Below are 20,652 nucleotides of genomic sequence, written 5' to 3' on the forward strand. Positions count from 1 at the left end.
TTTGCAGCAAAAGAACAGGGATAATAAACAATCACCACTTGGTTAATTAATGTTACCATGACTTACCTTGCTCTGAACCTTTTCCCCAAGGATGCTGAGCCCTGAAGTCCAATGCACAGGGAATTAAAGTGTAAACATTCACATATTTAATAGTACCATCAAAATAACCATCATCATCACTACATTAAAAACTTCCAAAATGCATTTGCGTATGCTCCTAATATAAATTAAATATAGGAACTAAAAGTAAATAAATTTAACATTAGGTAATGCTATAAATAAAGGTAAATGCGTTTAGTGTACCTTTGAGTCATAAAAATGCCTTAAAAAACAGGGTAAGTTTACATCTCATCACCAATACTCTGGATACCACTGCCATGATTTTTTTTTTTTTTTTCAAACATTGAGAAGTCTACATTTGACAATTCAGAATGATTTTTTGGCCACTGAACACTTTGATGGAGGAAGAGGTGTGTGGGATGTCCAGGATGAAGTCCAAGTTTTATTTCACAATAAAACTTCTTTGATTCCCAGCGCTGATAACAAGGCTCTTTTTCTTTTCAAAACCTTAATTTTTTAAGTGCTTTTTTTTTTTTTTTTTGGTTTTTAACTCGTTTAGATTTCCATTTTGCGAAGGCTCATCCTGCTGAAGGAGTCTCTGAGGGAGAGAAAATACAATGATGAGCTCAGATTTTCCATGGTGAAATAAGAAGCCTCAGCAGATGAATGACTCTGAATTGATTTCCAGTATCTCCTAGAGCTGATTACTACAAAAACTAAGAAACTAAGTCCACTGGCATTAAAACTCATTGTTTTTCCAATGGATTGGGTTTGGGTTTGTGTCTGGGATCATCCAACTGCCCAGAAAACTGACAGAAGTACACAGAGAAGCAGCACAAACCATCTGCACAACTGAAACCTTATTTAAATCTGAATTTCAAATACATCCCTAAAGTGGATTTTGCCAGGAATACTTGGAGTTGGACTCGATGATCCTTGTGGGCCCCTTCCAGCTCAGGATATTCTATGATTTTCAGGATATTTTATGTCATACCTGTATTAGGCTGCCTGCACAGGCTGATTTTCACAAGATTAGGTAACAATTACCACACCAAAGGCACTGGTGGGGAGGGAAGTACTGCTACTCCCACCATCCCAGCCAGGAAAAGCTGCCAGGGAACATCTGGGACACAGTGCATGACCTGGGGAGAGCTCAGACCATCCCAATGCTGGGCAGGGAAGGAAGGGCACCTTCCTGCAGCACTCACAGCCACAAACCACCTCAGGTCAGCTCCACAGACATCCAGCCTTGTCCTGCTGCCAGGGAACTCCACAGGGGTGCCCAGGTCACAGATTCCATGGAGGGTTCCTGCAGGGCACCACCCCTGTTCCTGTTCTGGGAGCCACAGCCTGGCTGCAAAGTGGCTGTACCCAAATTCCACCTGCTCATCCACGACCTGCCCAGGGAGGTTTTGGTCTCCCCATCCCTGGAATTTTTCCAGACCAGGTTGGAGCACCCAGCTCTGGTGGAAGGTGTCCCTGCCCACAGCAGGGGGTGGGACTGGACGATGTTTAAGGTCTTTCCAACCCAACCCCTTCTGTGATCCTGTGATCCCCACTGGGGTTTTTACACAAAACCCAGTCTCCAGCTTCCCGGTCTTTCAGCACAGAAGACACCAACAATTTTTCCCCCTGGAGTGTCTGATCCCAGTTTCACTGGGAATAAAGTCCTGCCACACTGAGGGTGGTTTTGCATCTAAAAAGAATGGGATGCAGGATGGAAACAAATAAAAAAAACAACTGTCACAGCTGAGGAACAAAAGGAACGTTGCAAACACCACCTACCACAGCTGCTGGGAAGGGAATGTGCTCTCAGGAGGGACAGAAGGGAAAAGGGATGGGCTCAGCCAAAAGAGCCAGGACTGAAAACAAACGGATGGCGCAGGATCCTGAGAAGTTCAGACCCCACAGTTTCACACCCTCCTTCTCTGTGCCCCGAGAGGAACCCCAAATATGCACCTGTGGCACGTGACGGGCAGCACTGCCTTGTAGAGCTGCGGGATCTTCCTGTTGATCAGGGGCTGCAGAGCCTCCTTGAGCCGGTGGTAGTTGCGCTCCAGCTCCCGCTGATATTCCTTCTGGTCCGGCCCGATCAGGCTCTTGTTCTTCCTCAGGGCATCCTCACACCTGCAAAACAAAAACCCTGTGAGAGCTGGGCACACAGAAACACCCCCTTGCTCCAGGTTTGTTAATCCAATAGTACAAGAACATCCATGCTGGCTCTCTGGGATCACAGGGTCCTTTATCGTGTCTTTTGGTAATCAAGGCTCAGCTGAACCACCTGGTGTCCAGGGGCAAGGAGAGGGAGTCACATCTCCAACTTCCATTTCACTCCCAGAGTGACAACTCCTTTGTTATTGTCATTTACTGTCCAGTTACATTTATCCTCTCTGAAGAGAAATGAAAAGCCCATCTCCACAGAGCCACTTCCAGTCCCAGTGGATTTAAAGATGGATGGAATCAGGAGAGATTAAGAAATAGCAGCCTGGGATGTTCGTCAGGAACTCTTCTGCTTGCAAAGATGCAATTCAAATAAAGCGTATGAAAACAACTGTATCAGCAAAGCCATTTATCTCATAGGGGAAAACTATGCTGCCACTGGATCTATTTGCTTACAACATTTTAATTTCAATTGTTTTGGTGTTTTTTTAATTTCTTGGTGCTTGTAAAAGATGCTGGACTGAGCCTGCAGTTTGCATGACACCAGGAAAGTAGAGCAGCCAGCACATTTCTCTGGGGAATTGTGCCAGCACCTCTCCACTCTGCTTGGAGAAATTCACTTCAGAAAGAAATTTCATCTCCAGGAAAGTCCAGCAGATCCTCCTGACCCTGCCAGGCTGGGAGTTCACTGTGATTCCTGGGACACTTCACAACTGAGCTGGAAGCACCAATTCCTTCCTGATAAACAGCAAAGCCCCTGCGGCCACGGAGCAGCAGCACCAACAGGGAAGGGCTGGGCAGGTGAGGAATGAGCTGCACATGGAACCTGGGCAGGTGGGGGACACCAGGACAGCCCAGTGTCACTGCATGTGCCCCTGCCTGGGGTGGCAGCAGCCACTGCAGCTGGCAGGTGCCTTGGGGACCCTTTCCATACCTTTTTGTGAAGTCCTTGAAACAGAGCCGGAGTTTGTTGTGGTGTCTGAAGAGCTTTGGGTCGTTGGGGATTTCAGACAAGAAAACTTGTGCAACTTCTAACGGTCCCTTTAGGAGAAGAAGGGGCAAAGTGAGTTTCTGGAAACTGTCTGTCATATCCAATCGCTGGAGAAAGTTCAGCCACATAGAAAACATCCACAAAACACATTTCCTTACACAAAACATCCTGAAGAGCTGCAGCTGGGAAATGTGATATAAATCACCAACCTCAGTGACAACTGAGTCTCTTTCAGGCCTTGCTTTGTTTTATTTAAAACTCTGCTTTTGGAAAACAGTGTGAGAAACTGCACAGATTCTCCATTTGTTTGCCTTTATAAGGACTCCTGACAACGTTTGCTCAACTCACTACTACGGCAAAGTTTAAACAATGCAGATGGAAGCCAGGGAGGGTTTGCCAGCACTGCAAACTTAACCCAGCACTCAGAACTCCAGCTGATTTTTTTCCAGCTTGTGCACTGTGCTTTACTCAAGCTCCTTCAGCTTTTCCTCAGTTTTTCTCCACTGCTTTCCATTTTGTTGGAAACCCACAGCAGGACACAATCCTGCAGAGCCTGGCTAACAAAGGGAAAGCAATGAAACTTGGAGGGAAGAGCAGCAGGCAGAAATAATTTCAAGTGCCAGGAAGGAGCAGTAACTGAGGGAGGGATGTTTCTTCCCAGCCACTTTTCACATTTTCAGGACTCATACAGCAAAATCACTGAGAACAGCTGGCCTGGACCTACCAGTGACCTTAAACATCCCACAGACTCAACAGGGAAAAAATTCCAAGGGAGTCCAGCTGGGACAGTGATCCTTACCTGATTCACTGTGGTACCTACTGATCCCTGCAGCACCATCTGCAGCATCTTGGGGTCTGCAGGGTCTTGGTGGGTGGCAAAAGCCAATTCCTGTGTTTTCTTTTGCATGTCCTCAATGGCAACTTCAATGGGGGTCAAAATGATCTAAGCAAGAAGCCGGAACAGGATTTTTATTATGGCTGAGCTTGGCAACCGGGCACAGATCTTCAGGAACACCCAGGTCACAGTGGGGTGGCACCACAAAGAGGTGGAGGACACCAACAGGACTGACAGGACTTCAGAAATGCATCATCTTGGTTCAGTGGCATCAAGAAAAGGTTTGATTTTTAAAAGTGTTTCTGGGCACTCCAGAGCTATCTGAGATTTTTCTGAGTGGCACACGTGTCCCTTTGGGTCACTGCAGGGTTCCAGCACTGCCAGTCCCTGAGCACCGTTCACAGTGTCCCAGTGACCACATCTGACCTTGCCCACCCTTGGGAAATGAACACAACCTCCATTATCACAGAATCATGGAATGGTTGGGTTGGAAGGGATGTTAAAGCTCCCCCCATTCCACCCTCATCACAGGCAGGACACCTTCCCTAGACCAGGCTGCTCCAAGCCCAATCCAACCCAGTCTGCAGAGCTCTCCAAGAACCCTGCATGTACCAGGTCTGGAGGTGGTGGGGCAGATGCACCCTTAGATCAGTCTGGGCTTAGTTTGGGTTGAACAGGAACAGCGAGAAGTTCCTAGGAACTCCTAAGCTCCTAGGGCACGCTTGAACTGGAGCTGAAGGAGCCTCCTGCACCGTGCAGCGCTGGGCACTGCTCCCCCCCAGGCTCTGGCCTCACCTCCTCCTTGTGGATGACGTTGATCCTGGTTTTGATGTAGGGGAAGGCGTGGGAGGTGGTGAGGATGGTCTTGCGCTTGAACTGCTCGTGCAGGTCGCCGTGGGCGCGGCCGTCCAGCGTGAAGGGCGTGCAGTACATGAAGCGCCGCAGGTTGTAGTTCTTGTCGAAGTAGGTGATCCTGTCCTTCATCTCGTACGTGTCGAAGTAGGGCTCCACGTACGTGATCTGGATGTAGGCCTGCAGGGACAGCAGGGAAGGTGCTCCTCAGCTGCACCGTCCCCGCTGGATCTGTGTCCTCCCAACGCCACCACTGGACAAACCAGCGAGGGCTGGGGTTTGCCTTTAAGGACCCCACCGACACTGGAGGGAGCGCGGTGCTGGGAACGCTCACTTTGTGGGCTGGGTAAAGCACAGCTCGCTGTCCTTCCCCTTTCCTGCCCTTCACATCATGGAATGCTTTGGGTTGAGAAGGGACCTTAAAGCCCATCCAGTCCACCCCCACCACGGGCAGGGACACCTTCCACTATCCCAGGTTGCCCCAACCTGGCCTGGGACACTTCCAGGGATGGGGCAGCCACAGCTTCTTTGGGCAACCTGTGCCAGGGCCTCGCCACCTCACAATGAAGAATTTCTTCCCAATACCCAATCTAAACCCTTCCCTGCCCCGAGCCACAGTCCTGTTTCCAAGGCCTGCTCCTGCTCTTCCTGCTACACATAAAGCACGTGGCACAAGGGTGACAAAATGCTGGAGCTGCACAAAAGCCAGGGAATGGCACAGCCCCTCCTTCCTTGCACCCAGCAGAGAAAGGCCAACACAGCCCAGGCCTCTGTTCTTCAACCTCCTCCCCTTCCCACCCACCACTACCAGCGCAGGGAAGGGAGTGGCCAATTCTCCATCCCTGTGCTGGATCTTCCCAAACTCTCCTCCCAAGCAGCCACAAGATGCTCAGCACATGGATTTTGTTGCCCACGTGATGAAATTCAAGGGAGATTTTGTCCCACTACATTTTCACCCATTCAGGACTTGTTCTACACCTGCACTTGTGCCATTACCTTGTTGGGATCAAGTTTACATTTGTCCACAGGGTTGGAGTCCTTGATCACTTCCAGAACATCTTCCCCAAACCGTTCTCCATAAAATCCCTACAATCAAGAAGAAAGCAACTGAAAGCAAACATCAAACGCAACCCTGATGGGGGCTGGGGGACAAAGGCACATTCAGGGGAGGTGAAGCTCCACATGCCTTTCACAGAATGTGATCTGCTGAACCCAGGAGAATTCCAACAGTCACATTCCAGGGGCAACGGGAGAAAACAAGTCCTGGAAAGCAGGAGAGCTTTCCAACAGTGCCTGGTTCTGAACAAGGCACTTGGGTTTGTTTTGTGTCTGTGAGCAACTAAAATGGGTCAGTTTGGCATCCACTGGTGCTGAAAATGATAGAACTTTGTAATCATTTTAGTTAATGGTTTTAATTAACTTTGAAATGAATTGGTTTAAGCATAATATACATATATATATTAATTATAAATAGTGTGTTATTCTTAAATTACTCTTAGCCAGCATTTTGCAAAGATGTCATAACCTACTTCTGCAGGAGCACAGCCTGGGAAAATTAATGAAGCTTTAAGTTTTGATAAACTAACTCTGCTATGCTTCAATGAACAAGCCTGGGAGAGAGAGGGATTGCTGAGGTTGGACATCTGGAATGTAGAATTTATGGACCACAAGGACATTTTGGAGAGACCAGAAGATAAAGAAGAGACTAACACAGACTCATCTTATGCCTTGGAAAGACCCTACTGGATGAAGAAGATACTGGAAACACCACAAATTCTCAAGAAGAACCTCTCCCTGATCAGGGAATTCCTCTCCTCCCACAGAGGTGGCACCAGCAGGAGGACAGGAGATACTAGCCCCAGCTCTGGGACACTCAAACTGCTTTTCCAAGGGGCTGCTCCTGTGAAACAACTGATGGAAACCAGTTAAACTTCCAGTTAAACCCTCTCACCTCCAGCCGATGGGAGATTTCAGCTAACTTGGTTATTGCAGGCTCCTTGTAAACAAACTCTTGCTCATCCAGGTCTCCAAACTTAGTTCCATAAAAACCAACTCGGAAGTAGGTGCCAAACATCCTCTTTCCATCCTAGGGATGGAGAAACAAGAGGTTATTTCAGGGTGGGGACATGCACACCCCCAAGCACAGCTGCAGGCAGGCTCCTGAATTTATGCAAAATGAAAAGAAATTAAAAAACAAGGGAAAAAAATCAGAAAGAAAGAAGAGAAAGAAAAAAACACACCTGGAACTCAGCATGGATGCATTTAGCAGCAAACACCACAACGGAATTATAAACTAACATGGAATTACATGGATCAGTTACGACCATTAGCCCAACCCTGCAATGACTTCTCCCAACCCAGGAGGAGCCTGGAGGTGCCATCATGGAATTATGGAAAGGTTTGGGTTGGGAGGGACCTTAAAGCCCATCCAGTGCCACCCCTGCCAGGGGCAGGGACACCTTCCACTATCCCAGGCTGCTCCAAGCCCCAGTGTCCAGCCTGGCCTTGGGCACTGCCAGGGATCCAGGGGCAGCCACAGCTTCTCTGGGAACCTGAGACTCACCACCCTCACAGGGAAGAATTCCTTCCCAATATCCCATCTAAATCTATTCTCTTTCAGTTTAAGAAGCATCAGATGTCTCTGAGAGGCAGCCAAAGGTAAATCCCTGTTGGGATCATTATTTGAGGCTCTCCAAAGCCTGTGCAGAGACCCTGCAGGGGGGTCAGACACCCCTGGAATCACCCAGCATCGATTCCCGCCAAATCCACCCTCCAGGAATTGCAGGGTTGGGCCCAAGTCAATGACCAGTTCACTCACACACACACGAGTGCTTTTTAACCAGCATTTCAGCTGGGAGGTGTTACACTCTCTAGGAACTGTCTAGGAGAGAGGGCCAAAGTCACTCCTGGTGAAAGCAGATGCAATCCTGTGCCATGTACCTGCTTCCAGGGGAGCCAGTGGTGAATTTGGCCCCGAAACGCAACAAAAGTAGAGAAACAAGAAAGATTTTTTTCTGGAAAGGCAACGGAGAAAATCTGATTAAGAGAGAGAAAGAGAGAGAAGAAAAATGCTTTAAAAATTAAACACACCTTGCTTTTGTTAAAAGAACTCACGCTGCATGCACAAACCAGGGATGCCTTTCAGCAAGAAACTCCAAAATGTTCACCTTTACTCTCGTGACAAAGTGGGATGCAGTTTAGGACACTCAGTGTCCCTGAGCTGGGTTAGATTTTGGCTTTAAACAGCCCTTACAGGTGTCCTGGCTGCCAGGTTTTATTTTAGTATTTTGCTATGGCAAAACTGATCTCTTGTGGTGATGGTGAACACGATCTATGGAAGGCAAAGAGGATAAATAAGCCAAACTAAAATTAAAAAAACCCTTCAGGCAAACTCCAGACTGAAAAAAGCATAGGCATGGCCAACCACTGCCTTGGCCTGGCTGGAGGAAATTCTGGAGCATCCCACTGGACATGCCTGAGGTCCAAAAACTTCCACTTCACAGCTGAGCTCTGCCCTCCTGAAGGCACCTGGGGTGAATAGCAGCCCTCATCCCAAAAAAGCAACACTTGGCTGTGTCCAGGCTCCCTGGCCCCTGCTCTAGCCTGTCCCTCTGGGAATCCTCTTCCAGAGAGGGGCTCTTCTCCAGCCCCACTGCCAGGGGTTTCATCTCAGCACAGGATCCCAGGAGCCCCTCCCAGGGTGGGAACTCCAGCTGCAGAGCTATTGCTGTTTTACTGGATGTGGCCATTTCCCTGGATTCCCTGTCTTTGCCCAGTGCCCCTCCCTCTGGATCCACGCAGGATTGAGCTACTGAACCCTTTTTCCTCATCACTACCTTTTCAAAGCCACAAGCCTGGATAACATCACCCACACTAAAATCCCTCAATGCCCAGCATGCCCAGCTTCCATCTCACTGTCACAGACCAAAGGCTCTGACTCCAGGGCTCCTTTCTCCAAGTCCTTCCCAAGGCAGCACCTGGTGGAAGGTGGGGTTGGAACCTGATACTCTTTAAGATCCTTTCCAACCCAAACCATTCCATGACTCCCTGTCTGCCTGGGGGGAACGGCCACATGGATCAGCTCCCCAGACCCAGCACAAGGTTTGGGCATGCTCCATGGGGAAGTTTGTGGGATCCTGCCCCAACCCTGGCACAGGGTGGTGAAGGACACACTGATTTCTAATTAATGAGCTTTTTCCTTCTTCCTTGGCCAGGGGTTTTCAGGGTGTGAAGCATCTGCAGAACCAGATCCCTACAGGTTGAGTTTTTGCCATGGACACCTGCCCAGGCAGCTCCTTGTTACAGGCAGGGTAGAAATAACAGGGGAGGAAGAGGATGCTGCCTGTTGATCAGGATAAATCACTAAGGAGTTCTGCTGGCATTTACTAAATCCATAAAATAATAGTTTTGGGGCATTGGGGAGCCCCAGGAGTGGCAGAGCTGCAGGGAAGCCCTGTGAGATTCCCTGTCCCTGTGTGAGGGCAGCTCCCAGCTCATTCCCATGCAGACCCTGGCTTTCCCTGGTAAATCCAGATGCTGAACCCCAGTTAAAGGGACCCCAGGAAGAAGAGCCAGCAGTGAGGAGCACTGTCAGCCCCTGATGTGACTCATGCTGGGAATCTGTGCCTGGAAGCAAGGGAATAGAAGCAAATCCATTTGGGAGAAACACCTCCAGACCACTCCATGCCTCCCAGGGACACTCAGGAGCTGCCAGTTCCCTGGGATGAGCAGAGCTCAGCTCCATGCCTGGCATTAGGGATAGGGGATGGCTCCATACTGGGATCTCTGAAACTCAGCCAACACCAAACCACTTCCCAACCACAGCAGTGGAAACTGAACAAGTAACTTAATGCTCCATGGTCTTGTTTCTGGCAAGAGCTAAAAATGCAGGTATGAGGGAGGAATTATTAAAAGCACTGTATCTCCTATTATTTTATCAAAAATAATAGGACTTTGGGAGGAGAAGAGAATGAAGGTGAACACTGAATAGCCATCACACAACTGGCAGAGCAGGTAACAGCCACCATGACTTATGAAGGTTCATGATTTGTTATTATGCATGGTAAATACCTTTCCAAATTGCTGGGAATAAAGTTTTGGGGTTATTTCTTGCACGCACACAAAAAGCTTTGCCAACAAGATTTGGGGAAAAAAAAAATAAATCAGATGCAAGAGGAATCATCTGCTTCCTTCACCAAGACAGCAGCAGCTGCCTGAAGGGTGTAGGAATAAAAGCAACACCTTCCAAATGCAGAATCCAACCATCTTTACCAAACTCAGCACTGTTGGTTTCCCACTCAATTTTAACCCAAGGTGCTTTACAGTGCTGCCAACTACTACAAGTCTTCCAATATTGATTTTTTCTGGGAAAGGATCAGCTCCTGGAGTCCTGTTATTCACTGGCAACCTCCCCCTGCACAGCTTAAAAAGCATTTTTAAATACTGATGGTGCAGCATGAAAAGATTTTTTTCTTAACTTTCCTAACTGGAAAGCAAACCAACAGAATGAATTTAATATTTATTCCATGAATAAACACACAAAGCCTTTCACTTGGTGTGTTTAAGGAGAGCTCAGGAATGCTTTGGTGTCAGACTCAGGACACTGCAATGCTTGTAGTTGGCAACACCACACTTCTTGTGCCATGAGGGGGGTGTTGCTGTTGGCATAGCTCTTTGTTAAAATGAAATTGGGGGTTCCACAGTGTAAAACAAACAAAAAAAAAAAAACAAAAAGGGGAGGTGGGGGAAAAGGGGCAGAGAAAGGGAAAAAAAATTCCACAAGTAGGAACTTACCACAACAGACAATAGTAAGAGTGGGGAGGAGGGTCAGCAACCAGGGCGATAGAGGAGAAAACAGAAAGTATTTAATTAGGGAAATTCCATAAAACAAACAAGCAGCAAATTGGCAGCAAATAAATTTTAAAATTAAAAAAAAAAGGGTGAGCATCCATTAAAATATTTCAAATAAGGGAGAAAAAAAGGGCAAAACATGCAACAAACCTGAAAGCTACAAAGCACAAAGGTCAGAAAAAGTGTGGCAATGAAGGAGCACGATGACAGACGAGAGCTGAACCCACGGTGTCTTTTACCATGCAGTAAAACATGACCAAGTGGTGTTAGAATCATAACCAATGGCAGGAGTCTCTCCAGGGGTCGATTTAGGGGCAGAATAATAAAATAGATGCTCACAGGCCTTGTTGGCTTGAAGACATTTACATCATTTCCACACCTAGGACAGGTTCTCTGCTGTGCTGCTGTGTCTGCCTGGACCTTCCGTGGGGACAAGGGGACAAGTTCCAGGGCCAGCCCTGAAGTGTCAGGGTTTATTTTAAGCTGCTCCATTTCCTTTTTTTGCTAGGCTGGAATTAAAACTGACATGCAGACATCACCAGCCCAAATTATGTCCCACAACACCAAAGGTGTTTGGTTGCAGCCTCAGTTCAGTCAGTGTGTGGTAGAAACCTGGAGGGAGGTGGCCCAAAATGAGCTGCCTGATCCACAGAAAGCAGAGAGAAACTGGAAAGATGAAGCCTAAACAAATAACATCATATTCACAGAGCTTTTTAGTGCTTTCTGAGACTTCTCCATGCTCATGCACCCACTGTGCCAACTGGACTAGGGCTGGAGTCAAACTAGCCCTGCAGATTAATCAATTGCTTTGTCCATTTTTAACCCAAAAGCGTGGTTCTCGTGGTGTGTGTGTTGCAGAACTGTGAGCAGACAGCCTCCTCAAAAACCCAGGCAGAAAAACTGGCCCCAGTTAACACAACTGAGCCCTTTTCCTGCCAGATAAACCCCTACATAAATTGACTGAGAACAGAAGGAAGCAGTTTCTCCTCTGAGGTCAAAGGTGCACCTGCAGCAAACCAGGTTTGTGTTTGGTACCTCTGAGCATTGGTGCTTAAATCGACCCCTGTGGGTGGGGTGAAAATATGGTATGGAGGGATGATTTTCTGTGTCAATGCTGATGGAAAGAAATATAAACAAATTGTAAAAACAAACTAGTGATGATACAGTGGCTCATTCACCAAAGAACCTCATTAGTGGAACACGTCAGCATCCATGCACTACCTACAGCTGCTTATGAAGAAATTCCTACTACAACCATGGTTTATTGGTATTTCTTTGGTTAATGAATTGTTTTAAACAGCAGACAGCAACAGAAATACCCACAACTAGCACATGTGGGCAAGCGTTGGCGTGAGTCATCTGGAAACTCAATTAGTGTTCTTTGCTAACTAAGATGGAGTTACCTACCTCCCAGCCAGTACTCTGTGTGATAAAAAGTAAAAAGGGCATGTCACAGAAACCAAAAAAAGAGTTTCAAAGGCCAAAACATGACCAGCAATAACCCTGCAATGGTTTCAATGGTTCTAAGTCATCATGCATCCAAAGCAGCCTCCTCTGGCCCAGCACAGCCAGGCTCTCACCAGCCCTTAAAAGCTGGTGGCTTTTGCACCATCCAAGTTTAGAAAGCTTCCTTCAATTATTTAACCACCACATGAACAAACAAATAAACCCCCCAGCATTTCTGGATGTTACCTACCAGGCTAAAGGCAAGGTACAGTGGGTTTTCCCAGCATGCAAAACACAGTTTAAAAGAACATCTGAAAGGATAAACTGGAATTTTTAACTCTTGGGCAGTTGTGAAGTTACAACAAAACTTGGTATGTGATGTTCTCTTGTGTTAAATTCCAGAGGGATAAAACCTCCTGTTAATGATCCCCGTATTTACTGCGGATCATCGTTTGACAATTCTCCTGGAATCATTTTCCTTGCACTGAGCATTTGAAGTCCCTTCACAATTCACCCTGCAGCTGAAAATTCAAGCCATTACCTGGTGAACAATCTTGCTGAATGCTTCCTGCAGTTTACCATGAATTGTAGACAACTTCTTGGCATCTCTGTTGGCTTCATGAATAGGAATAAGGACTTTGTAAACCTCATTAACTGCTTCATACATGCCAGCCTACAAAAATAAGGCCCATCAGATTGCTCCATCAATTCAACAGCCAGAATTACACACACAGCATTTAAATGATCAAAATGCAAAATGAAAAGGTGGCTGAGACACCACTGTGGGGCAGTCACATCTTTTCTTAAAATGTACCCAGAGATAAATGGAATAAAATCCTCAGTTACCCCTGAGACCAAGAGCCTGCTGTGTTACACCTTGCTATTAGTAATTAGGATCATTAACACAACCAGTCCTGGGATATTTTGGATGGATACAGGCACAAATGCACAACAAGCTAAACAGGATCCTAACCAAATCTACGGGAATTAAATATGGAAAAGATTAAGTGCACAGCACAGCTTTTTCTGTGCAGGACATCTCCAGCCTGTGTGACTTCTGCATCCACTTCTGGCACTCCAGGAGAGATGGACTTTGGAAAATCCTTAGGATCTCTCTCATGGAGTGGGTCCAGCCCACTGTGGGCAGTGACTGTATAGAGTGGCTTAGCAGGAATTCCAGGTTTTTGCCCTGGAATTATTGCTGCTTGCACTTAAGCCCACTGAATGACACTCCATACTGTGTAGTGGGAATTAATTCACTTGTTTTCCTTGGCCTCTGATGGATGCACTGGTGGCAGTGCATCCACCCTGGTCACACAAAGCTCTCATCCCACTCTTTTTGAAGAGAGGGAAAACCACCATGGTCTTTTTTCCCATTGTGAACTCCCAAACGTGCAGTGAGGAGGTGAAAGGCACTGGGAACACACCAAGGCCTCTTGCTCCCAGATCCCACCCTTGGCACAGTTTACTCCAGAGGCCTTAATTAGAACTCCAAGTTAAATTAAACATTTACAATACAATTACACACTCAGAGAAAAAAACATTTTACTTCCTACTGCCCAGCAGCGTGAGGTTGCTGGAGAAGGGAGGTAAAGAAATTAAAGTCTTCTACCATGGAGAAAGATGCTGCAGCCTGTTCCAGCAATCCCACCAGACCAGCTTCTGTAAAATACTTCCCAGAACAGATTCCTTCTTCGTCTGGGGACACAACATCATCAGAAACTGCTGACTCTTCCAAAACATTGGAAGATATGTTCTGAGGAGATAGATTAAAATACATTTACTCAATTTAAACGACACTCAACACTTTCAGTACTTTGAAAGCCAGCTGATTTGCAGTCAAATACTGGAATTTCTACCAAGGTGGCCTTCTATTTTCATGAAGTATATATATATATAAAATACAGCTTTCTATTTTTGTAGAGTATATATGTAAAATATAGCTTTCTATTTCTGTAGTGTGTGTGTATATATATATACACACATCTATTTTTGTAGAGCATATAAATAAAATACACATTTCTATTCTCACAGAGCAGCATTTCATTCACACAACAGAGTGAGCACGGTTTCGGGATGTAAGCACAAGGACACCCAGCACATGGAGACCCTTTGTACCTCAGCAGCAAACCCCAAAAATCCCTTGGAGAGGATAATCCCCACCTGAAATGTAACACAGCCCACAGGGAGGTATTTCCTGTCCTCCAGCATGCTCAGGTACTCGGCCACCAGGGCTGCAGAGTGCACCAGGCACTGGGCGGACTCGGCGTGGTTGCTCCTCTCAGAGTGCTTCCCTGCCATGTTCTGCAGCCATGTCAGCCGCAGGTCGGGGGAATTCTGGTAGCCCTTGGCAATCCTGAAGGAAGAGAAACCCTCTGTGACTTCATTCCCTTTCCTTCTGAACCAGCACAGCCCTTCAGCATGGTTTTTTCACACCACATTTGGTCCCCTCTGCTTAAACACCAACCCCCCCTCAGTGCTGTCTCTTCCTGAGACAAGAAGCTCTACAGATGGGAAGTCACCCTAAATTACAGATTTTTGAGCCAGTTAGTGGTGGGGGAGCAGTGGGGGATGCTGAAGCTCTTGACCAAAGCCCATGTCTCACCTGAGACTGGTAGCAATCCAAAGGTGTGGGACAGTCAGAGCACACCTGGCTGGCTCCCTATGACAAAACCTCTGCTGACTTCTAAGAAGCCTTTCAGAGCCATTTGTGCAGAAATTTGGCACTTGGGAGCTTAACATGGCTCTGGAATATCTTTTGCATAGGGAGACCATTGAATGTACCACCAGAAAGCCTTTTGGGCAAGCAGGTGCTGGAAGATCCCCAAGTTTTCCCTGAAGCAAGCAGGGAGAGTTCTCTCTACTCAAGTGCAGGAGGAGATTTCCAGGGATGGCTGGGGAATGAAACTACTTTTATCCAAGGTAAGCTGCCTAGATGCCAAACAAAACCTATCAATACCACATTCAAACACAACAGACAGGCACATACAGGTCTGTGAGCAGTGAGACCCAAAAACTCCTCCAAAATCAAGTCTTTCAAGTGCCCAAATGTGCAGCATCTGAGCCCAAATCTAAACAGCCAGTAGCTGTGCTGTTTTCAGGTGACATGGGATCATGGCAAGCAGTTTAAAACAGGATTAAGTTCAAAGTAAAATAATTGCTAATGAAAAACAAGCAATCAAAGCTCACAGCAACACAAGACCTCCAGGAGTGCAGGAGGCACCAAGCCTTGCTCAAGCAAATGGAACACTGACATCTCCTCTGCCTACAGTGCCAACTCTACCTGTACATCAGGTCAATCAGCATTTCTGGATCTTCCTGGTGCTCCTTCATTTTAACTGTGTCTGACAGGATCATATGGAGGTTGAACACTAAATCCTGGACCTGTGAAAAACAAGCTGTTGTGAAGAACTGGCAATGGGAATTGAGCTACACACTGGTATGTGAGGAACGTGGTCACTGAATCTTTGAGTGTTTGTATCTTGTCAGAAGTAATCAAAGACCTGAGTTTTATGTGACTAGAAGATTAAAAAAACCAAAAAACAAACTCTTTTCAAGGAATGCATGCAAACTCCAGTTCTAGATGGAGGTTTAGGCACAGCCTGTTAATGAATCACATATTACTTGTCTTGTGGTTTACGTCTTTTACCTGGTCAGGAAATGTTGTCTCCCTAAGTTCCAGATCTTCTTCAGCATACGTCAGAATAGTTTTAAGGGAGCGTCGCAGAAATTCTTCATTGAAGTTCTGGGATGTTCCCACCAGGGATGAGAGGGACATGGTCACCTGCATCTTCACTCTGGCAAAGTTCTGCAACAGAGATGTTGTTATGGTATTTCAGCAGCCTGGAGACAGTGCAGTATCAGTGCTTTGGTCATGGCACCCTCCTCCTGACCTGACAGAAAAAAGAAAACTGAAGTTTTGCTAGAAAGGCTGTCTCAGAGCAGTGATTAGAATAAACCTGGTGCTGCCAAACTTCATAACCTGATGATTATTTAGTTCCAGGTAAAGGTTCTCCTGCAAATATGTTAGTGTTGTCTCCTTCCACATAGTCTCCTCTCACACACCCTGGACAGGATGATGCTCTCATGATACAGCCTCGATCCCACACAGCTGCTTTTGGTTTGGTCAAGCCTAAAAACTGGATTCCCGTTATCTTTGGTGCTGTCAATCCCCCCACAGTCCCTGGGCTCAGAACCAAGGTGTCTCCCAGTTCTGTGGGGGACAGTACCCAAAGCCAGCAGCCCTCAACCCCATTATCTGCAACAACCCAGTGAAGAGCAGCAGGACTCACGTTCCCAATCTCGAAGTTCTGCCTCATGAGGAGGTACAGGGATGCACTGGCATGTGACCTGATGGTGCTGATGCTGCTGCTGCAGTGCCTCAGGAGCCTCAGGCACAGGTCTGCACATTGCTCTGTCTCCTCCTCAAACAGCAGCTCAGGGAACTGGAAAACAGCACAGGAGGAAATCAGTGCTTGGACAGGCAGGAATGAACACTTGGACAAACAGGCAGCAGTGAGGGTACACTGGAATAAGAGGGAGCCCAATCTCTCTGTTTTGAGGGGAGTGATGTTCCTGTGAATCATTCTACAGTAAGGCAAAACTGGCAGCACTGGAAGGCAACACATTTTACCTCCCCCCACAACTTGCTCCTACATCTACACCCCCACACTGATTTACATCACTCCCAAAAACTCAAGCTTAAAACTTAGAGCTTCTCCCAGCACACCTACAGAAACTGGGAAACAAATCCATTTGAAGTGAGATTTGTCCAGCTTAAACCCCACCTGTACCTTGTGCTCTCCACTGAGCAGGTGCCTCTTCCCACTCAGCACCAGCCAGCAGGAACCCACACCCCACCCAGGTTGTGAGAGCTGCACTTTTTGGTGCAGCTAACCCCAAAATGCAGAAATGCAGGTACTGCCCATGAAAACCCAGCCAGGCTACACTGCCTGAAAATTGATACTGCCCAAAATAACAACAGCTTAGGGAGGGGAGCCCATACAAAAGAAGAAACAGTGCCTTCCTCCCTCAGGGTGGATTTCAGCCCCCACAGGGGATTCACCTTTGAGACCAAAGCTCTCTGCGTGGCAAAGCAGTGCTGGAGGTAAAGGGCACTTTGGTTGCAGGCCATGCTGTGCAGCAGCACTTTGAGCACCCCGCCGAGGATGCTCTCCTTGGACTCCGTCACAGACACGGTCTGCAAAGGGAAACCAAGATTCCATGAGAAAAATGAACCTCCTGTGTGTGTGGGAGAGAGCAAACAGCTCTGACCAGATGCCCTTTGCACAGGGGAATTACCCACTCAGCTGGGCCTGCGAAACAGCCCCATTCTGAGCCCAATCCCCAGGTGAGCAACACCTGATTCGTGGATAAAGCAGGTGGAATGGGGATTCTCTGTTCCCAGTGAGGCTCTGACCTTTGGGGACATTGTTCTACTAGAGGACAAGCCCATAGCTGGGCTCTAGCTGGGTTGTTCAGGCACAAAGTACAATCCTTGCAATTCCTGGGTCTCTCTGCAGCTCAGAGGTGGATTTGGGAAGTATCCCCCTGCCTGCTCCCAGCCCATGCCCAGGAAATCAGGGGACAAAGTGAGCTGAGCACAGAACCAAGAGGCTGACCTGGAACCCAATGATCTGAGGCAGGTTTGGGAACCCCCCTTCCTGCTGCAGCTGAACAGCTCTCTCAGCACTCAGGCAGCGAGGAGCAGCAGGGAGGTTTTGTTTAACAAAGTGCTGCCTGGCCAGGTGACTGTAATGCCATTACATCTCCATTTTCTTATCAACCTCACCTGTACAACTATCTCTAGAGTATCCAAAATGATCAGGTTGGCTTCTGTTGCAAGATTCCCATCGATGAGAGCCTCATGTTCTATCTCTGCCCTTGACCTAATCAGAGAAAACAAAGCAGTAAAATTACTTCCTGATTAAGAAACAGACCTCTGTATTTTCCAGTCAAAAATGTTCTCTCACTAGCAGGAAACTCCCAGTTACTGTTTGTATATTTATCGCTGGACAACACTACAAGGGTATTTCAAAGCACCCACTGAGAAGACAGGAAGGAAAACTCAGTTTTTTACAAGTACAGACTTACAGAGGCTTCACGTTCATCATGCTAGGAGAGCTCACACTGCTCTCTGACACTTCATTACTCTCCCAGGAACACAACAACAGTTTAGACCCCAAGTCCCACTCCAAAGTGGCTCAGCAGCATCGTTAGGCATGCGACAGCACAACCAGGAACAGGACATGTGGCTTTATGCTGCAGGCTGTGGACACACGGTGGTGCTACACGAGCTGGGAACCTGCACTCACGCTGGGAGCAGCCCAGTGCAGCCTGCCAGGGTGCAACCTTCTCTCTCCAAGCTACACTGCATTTAATCCTCAAAGCATAACTTCCTCTCTGAGGAGAAGGTCTCGGTTTTGCTGTTCCATGCCAAGCACTCGCTCTCCTGGAAAACTTTGCAAAGTCCAGACACCCACTCACACCTGTGGCTCCAGGAATTCAGCAGAAGCCAGCCCTTTCCAGTGGCACCAGCTGCACTGGGCAGAGATCCAGTGCTGTACTGAAAGAGCCCGACCCTGGCCTGCCCTGCCACAGGTGCCATCTCTGACAGACTCGTACCAGGCCAAATCCCAGCAGAAGGGTGACCAAAATCCCAGAAAAATACACAGAAAGAGAGAGGAACTATTTGGCTCTTGGAGCTGTATTGCAGCAGCCCTTCCTGCCACACTTCACATCCTCTGGGAGCTGGGTCACACACCCAACATCTCCAGGATAGGAAGTTTTGGGACCTGGCCCCACATAAAATAATTTCATCTGCATAAAATGACAGCAGCTGCAAGATGTGCACAGTTCTTGGGGTGAAAAGTCTTGTTTATGGGGTTTCAAAGGGCCAGGCTCTACCTACACACACAGGACACAGCAGACCCAGTCACAGCAAGCAGGGGTTAGAAAGCAGCTCTGGAGAGTTTTATCTAAGCAGCTCATTTTGTGAGGTGAGACGCCATCCTTTGACCATCAAGGAATTCCACAGCTGTTAAATGTGTCCGTGAGGTCCTTCAGGGAAGGGGAGGGCTCAGACCCAGTGCTGGCAGTGAACTGATGAGTCCTTCAGGCCAAATTTTAAACTGACATGACTCTGGAATTTGTATCTACACCATTTCATCAGCAGGTTGAAATCCCCTGGTCTTTCCCAATGACTCAACAGGACTGGAGCCTTGGACAAAAATCCACTACTTGCCATAAGGAGAAATTACATTTTTGTGTGGGGCAAAGCAACTAAAAGCTGTGAAGAATTGCTTTCTACTCCAGGGAGAGTCAGTGTCTGCAAGAGTAAAATTTGGCCTGATCTCCATCTGGGCTCTGAGGATCCCATTCCTCAGTTTCTTCAGAGCTTCACTTGGGCTGAGATTGCTTTCCTAGGATAAGGAACAATTCTTTTGCTGGGAGGATGGAGACTGCAGGTTGCAATTTGAGGAGACAGAAAACGTGCACAGCAAAGCTCAAACACAACTCCTGAGCCCTCCAGATTAAACCACACCAAGAGAGGGAATTTTCAAGGAAATGGGTGTAATAAGCCAAAAGAGCTCATTCCAGTCAGTTGCACACACACACTGAGAAGTTCTGCCAAGCATCACAAACAACGCTGTGATGATTGAGTCTGCAGATGTACAAAATGGCAATTTATAAGAACTGCACACCAATGCTACAGTACCTGGCTGGTTTGTGGCTTCTAAAAGCACAGCACATGTGGAAAAACAATCAAAGTGATGGATTAGGACAGGAAAGGAAAGCGAGCTTTGTGAACTCCAGAATGCTCTTATGGAATAAAGGAAATATGACATGAGATATATATGCTATCTGTGGAAACTGTTAATGGATCTTCCCTCTAAATTACAGCTTAGGGCAGGGTTTTAAGAAAGGAATGGATTGCATAAATCTCTTTAAATCTCATTTGAAAGTCTAAGGAAGCAAGGGACGGTGGGAAGGCAAAGAGTTGGGAGGGCAGTGTCGGAGTAAAAGCTCTTTGCTTTTTTTTCTCCACAATGCCAGCCCTGTCCAACCCAGTGGCACAAGGGCTGAGTGGCTGCTGGCAGTGACCTTCTGTGGGGAGGGGGGCCCTGCTCTCACAGGCCCTGGCCCATGGGTAGAGCAGAAGGATAAGGCAGAGTTACTTGTCAAGCTTCTCTGTGTTCTGCCGCCAGTGAGTCATATCCTTTCTCCACCTCAGATTCTCTTGACTTCCAAAGGCGCTCCCAGAAGGGCTCCTCTCTGCAGGAGAACAGCAAAACAACAGCAGTCAGCTGATGCTCATTTCTGCTGCACGAGCAGCAGCTCCAGATCTGCTCACAAGTGGCAGGTGGCAGCAAAGATGACCTGCTAGAGCCTGAGGCTGTGGCACTCACCCAGGATGTTTACACGGCCCTAATTCTATCCCTGCTGAGTGGCATGAGAC

General features: G+C 47.4%; 1 protein-coding gene across 15 annotated transcripts in view; it reads right to left on the reverse strand.

The window, feature by feature from the left end:
* Positions 1-123: 123 nt before the first annotated feature.
* The window catches only part of DOCK7 (dedicator of cytokinesis 7), an 84,180-nt gene continuing 63,651 nt past the window's right edge, over positions 124-20,652 (reverse strand). For 4 of the 15 annotated variants that reach the window (XM_042030877.1, XM_042030874.1, XM_042030873.1 and 1 more), the window contains 18 exons: positions 20,372-20,468; positions 19,912-19,929; positions 17,986-18,082; positions 17,260-17,394; positions 16,487-16,639; positions 15,844-16,002; positions 15,478-15,578; positions 14,358-14,550; positions 13,807-13,950; positions 12,736-12,867; positions 12,156-12,170; positions 6,850-6,984; positions 5,895-5,984; positions 4,842-5,078; positions 4,011-4,154; positions 3,155-3,261; positions 2,020-2,187; positions 124-658 (listed from right to left, as the gene is read on the reverse strand). In XM_042030877.1, the coding sequence (XP_041886811.1) occupies positions 616-658; positions 2,020-2,187; positions 3,155-3,261; positions 4,011-4,154; positions 4,842-5,078; positions 5,895-5,984; positions 6,850-6,984; positions 12,156-12,170; positions 12,736-12,867; positions 13,807-13,950; positions 14,358-14,550; positions 15,478-15,578; positions 15,844-16,002; positions 16,487-16,639; positions 17,260-17,394; positions 17,986-18,082; positions 19,912-19,929; positions 20,372-20,468 (2,168 nt within the window). In that variant the 3' untranslated portion in view covers positions 124-615. The remainder of the gene's footprint in view (positions 659-2,019; positions 2,188-3,154; positions 3,262-4,010; positions 4,155-4,841; positions 5,079-5,894; positions 5,985-6,849; positions 6,985-12,155; positions 12,171-12,735; positions 12,868-13,806; positions 13,951-14,357; positions 14,551-15,477; positions 15,579-15,843; positions 16,003-16,486; positions 16,640-17,259; positions 17,395-17,985; positions 18,083-19,911; positions 19,930-20,371; positions 20,469-20,652) is intronic. The other 11 variants (XM_042030880.1, XM_042030875.1, XM_042030879.1 and 8 more) reach the window with 6 other exon arrangements.

This window comes from Corvus kubaryi, unplaced genomic scaffold (assembly GCF_017639235.1).
Source record: "Corvus kubaryi isolate FWS band 111438036 unplaced genomic scaffold, C.kubaryi_AGA036_p1.0 37334, whole genome shotgun sequence".
Lineage (NCBI taxonomy): Eukaryota > Metazoa > Chordata > Aves > Passeriformes > Corvidae > Corvus > Corvus kubaryi.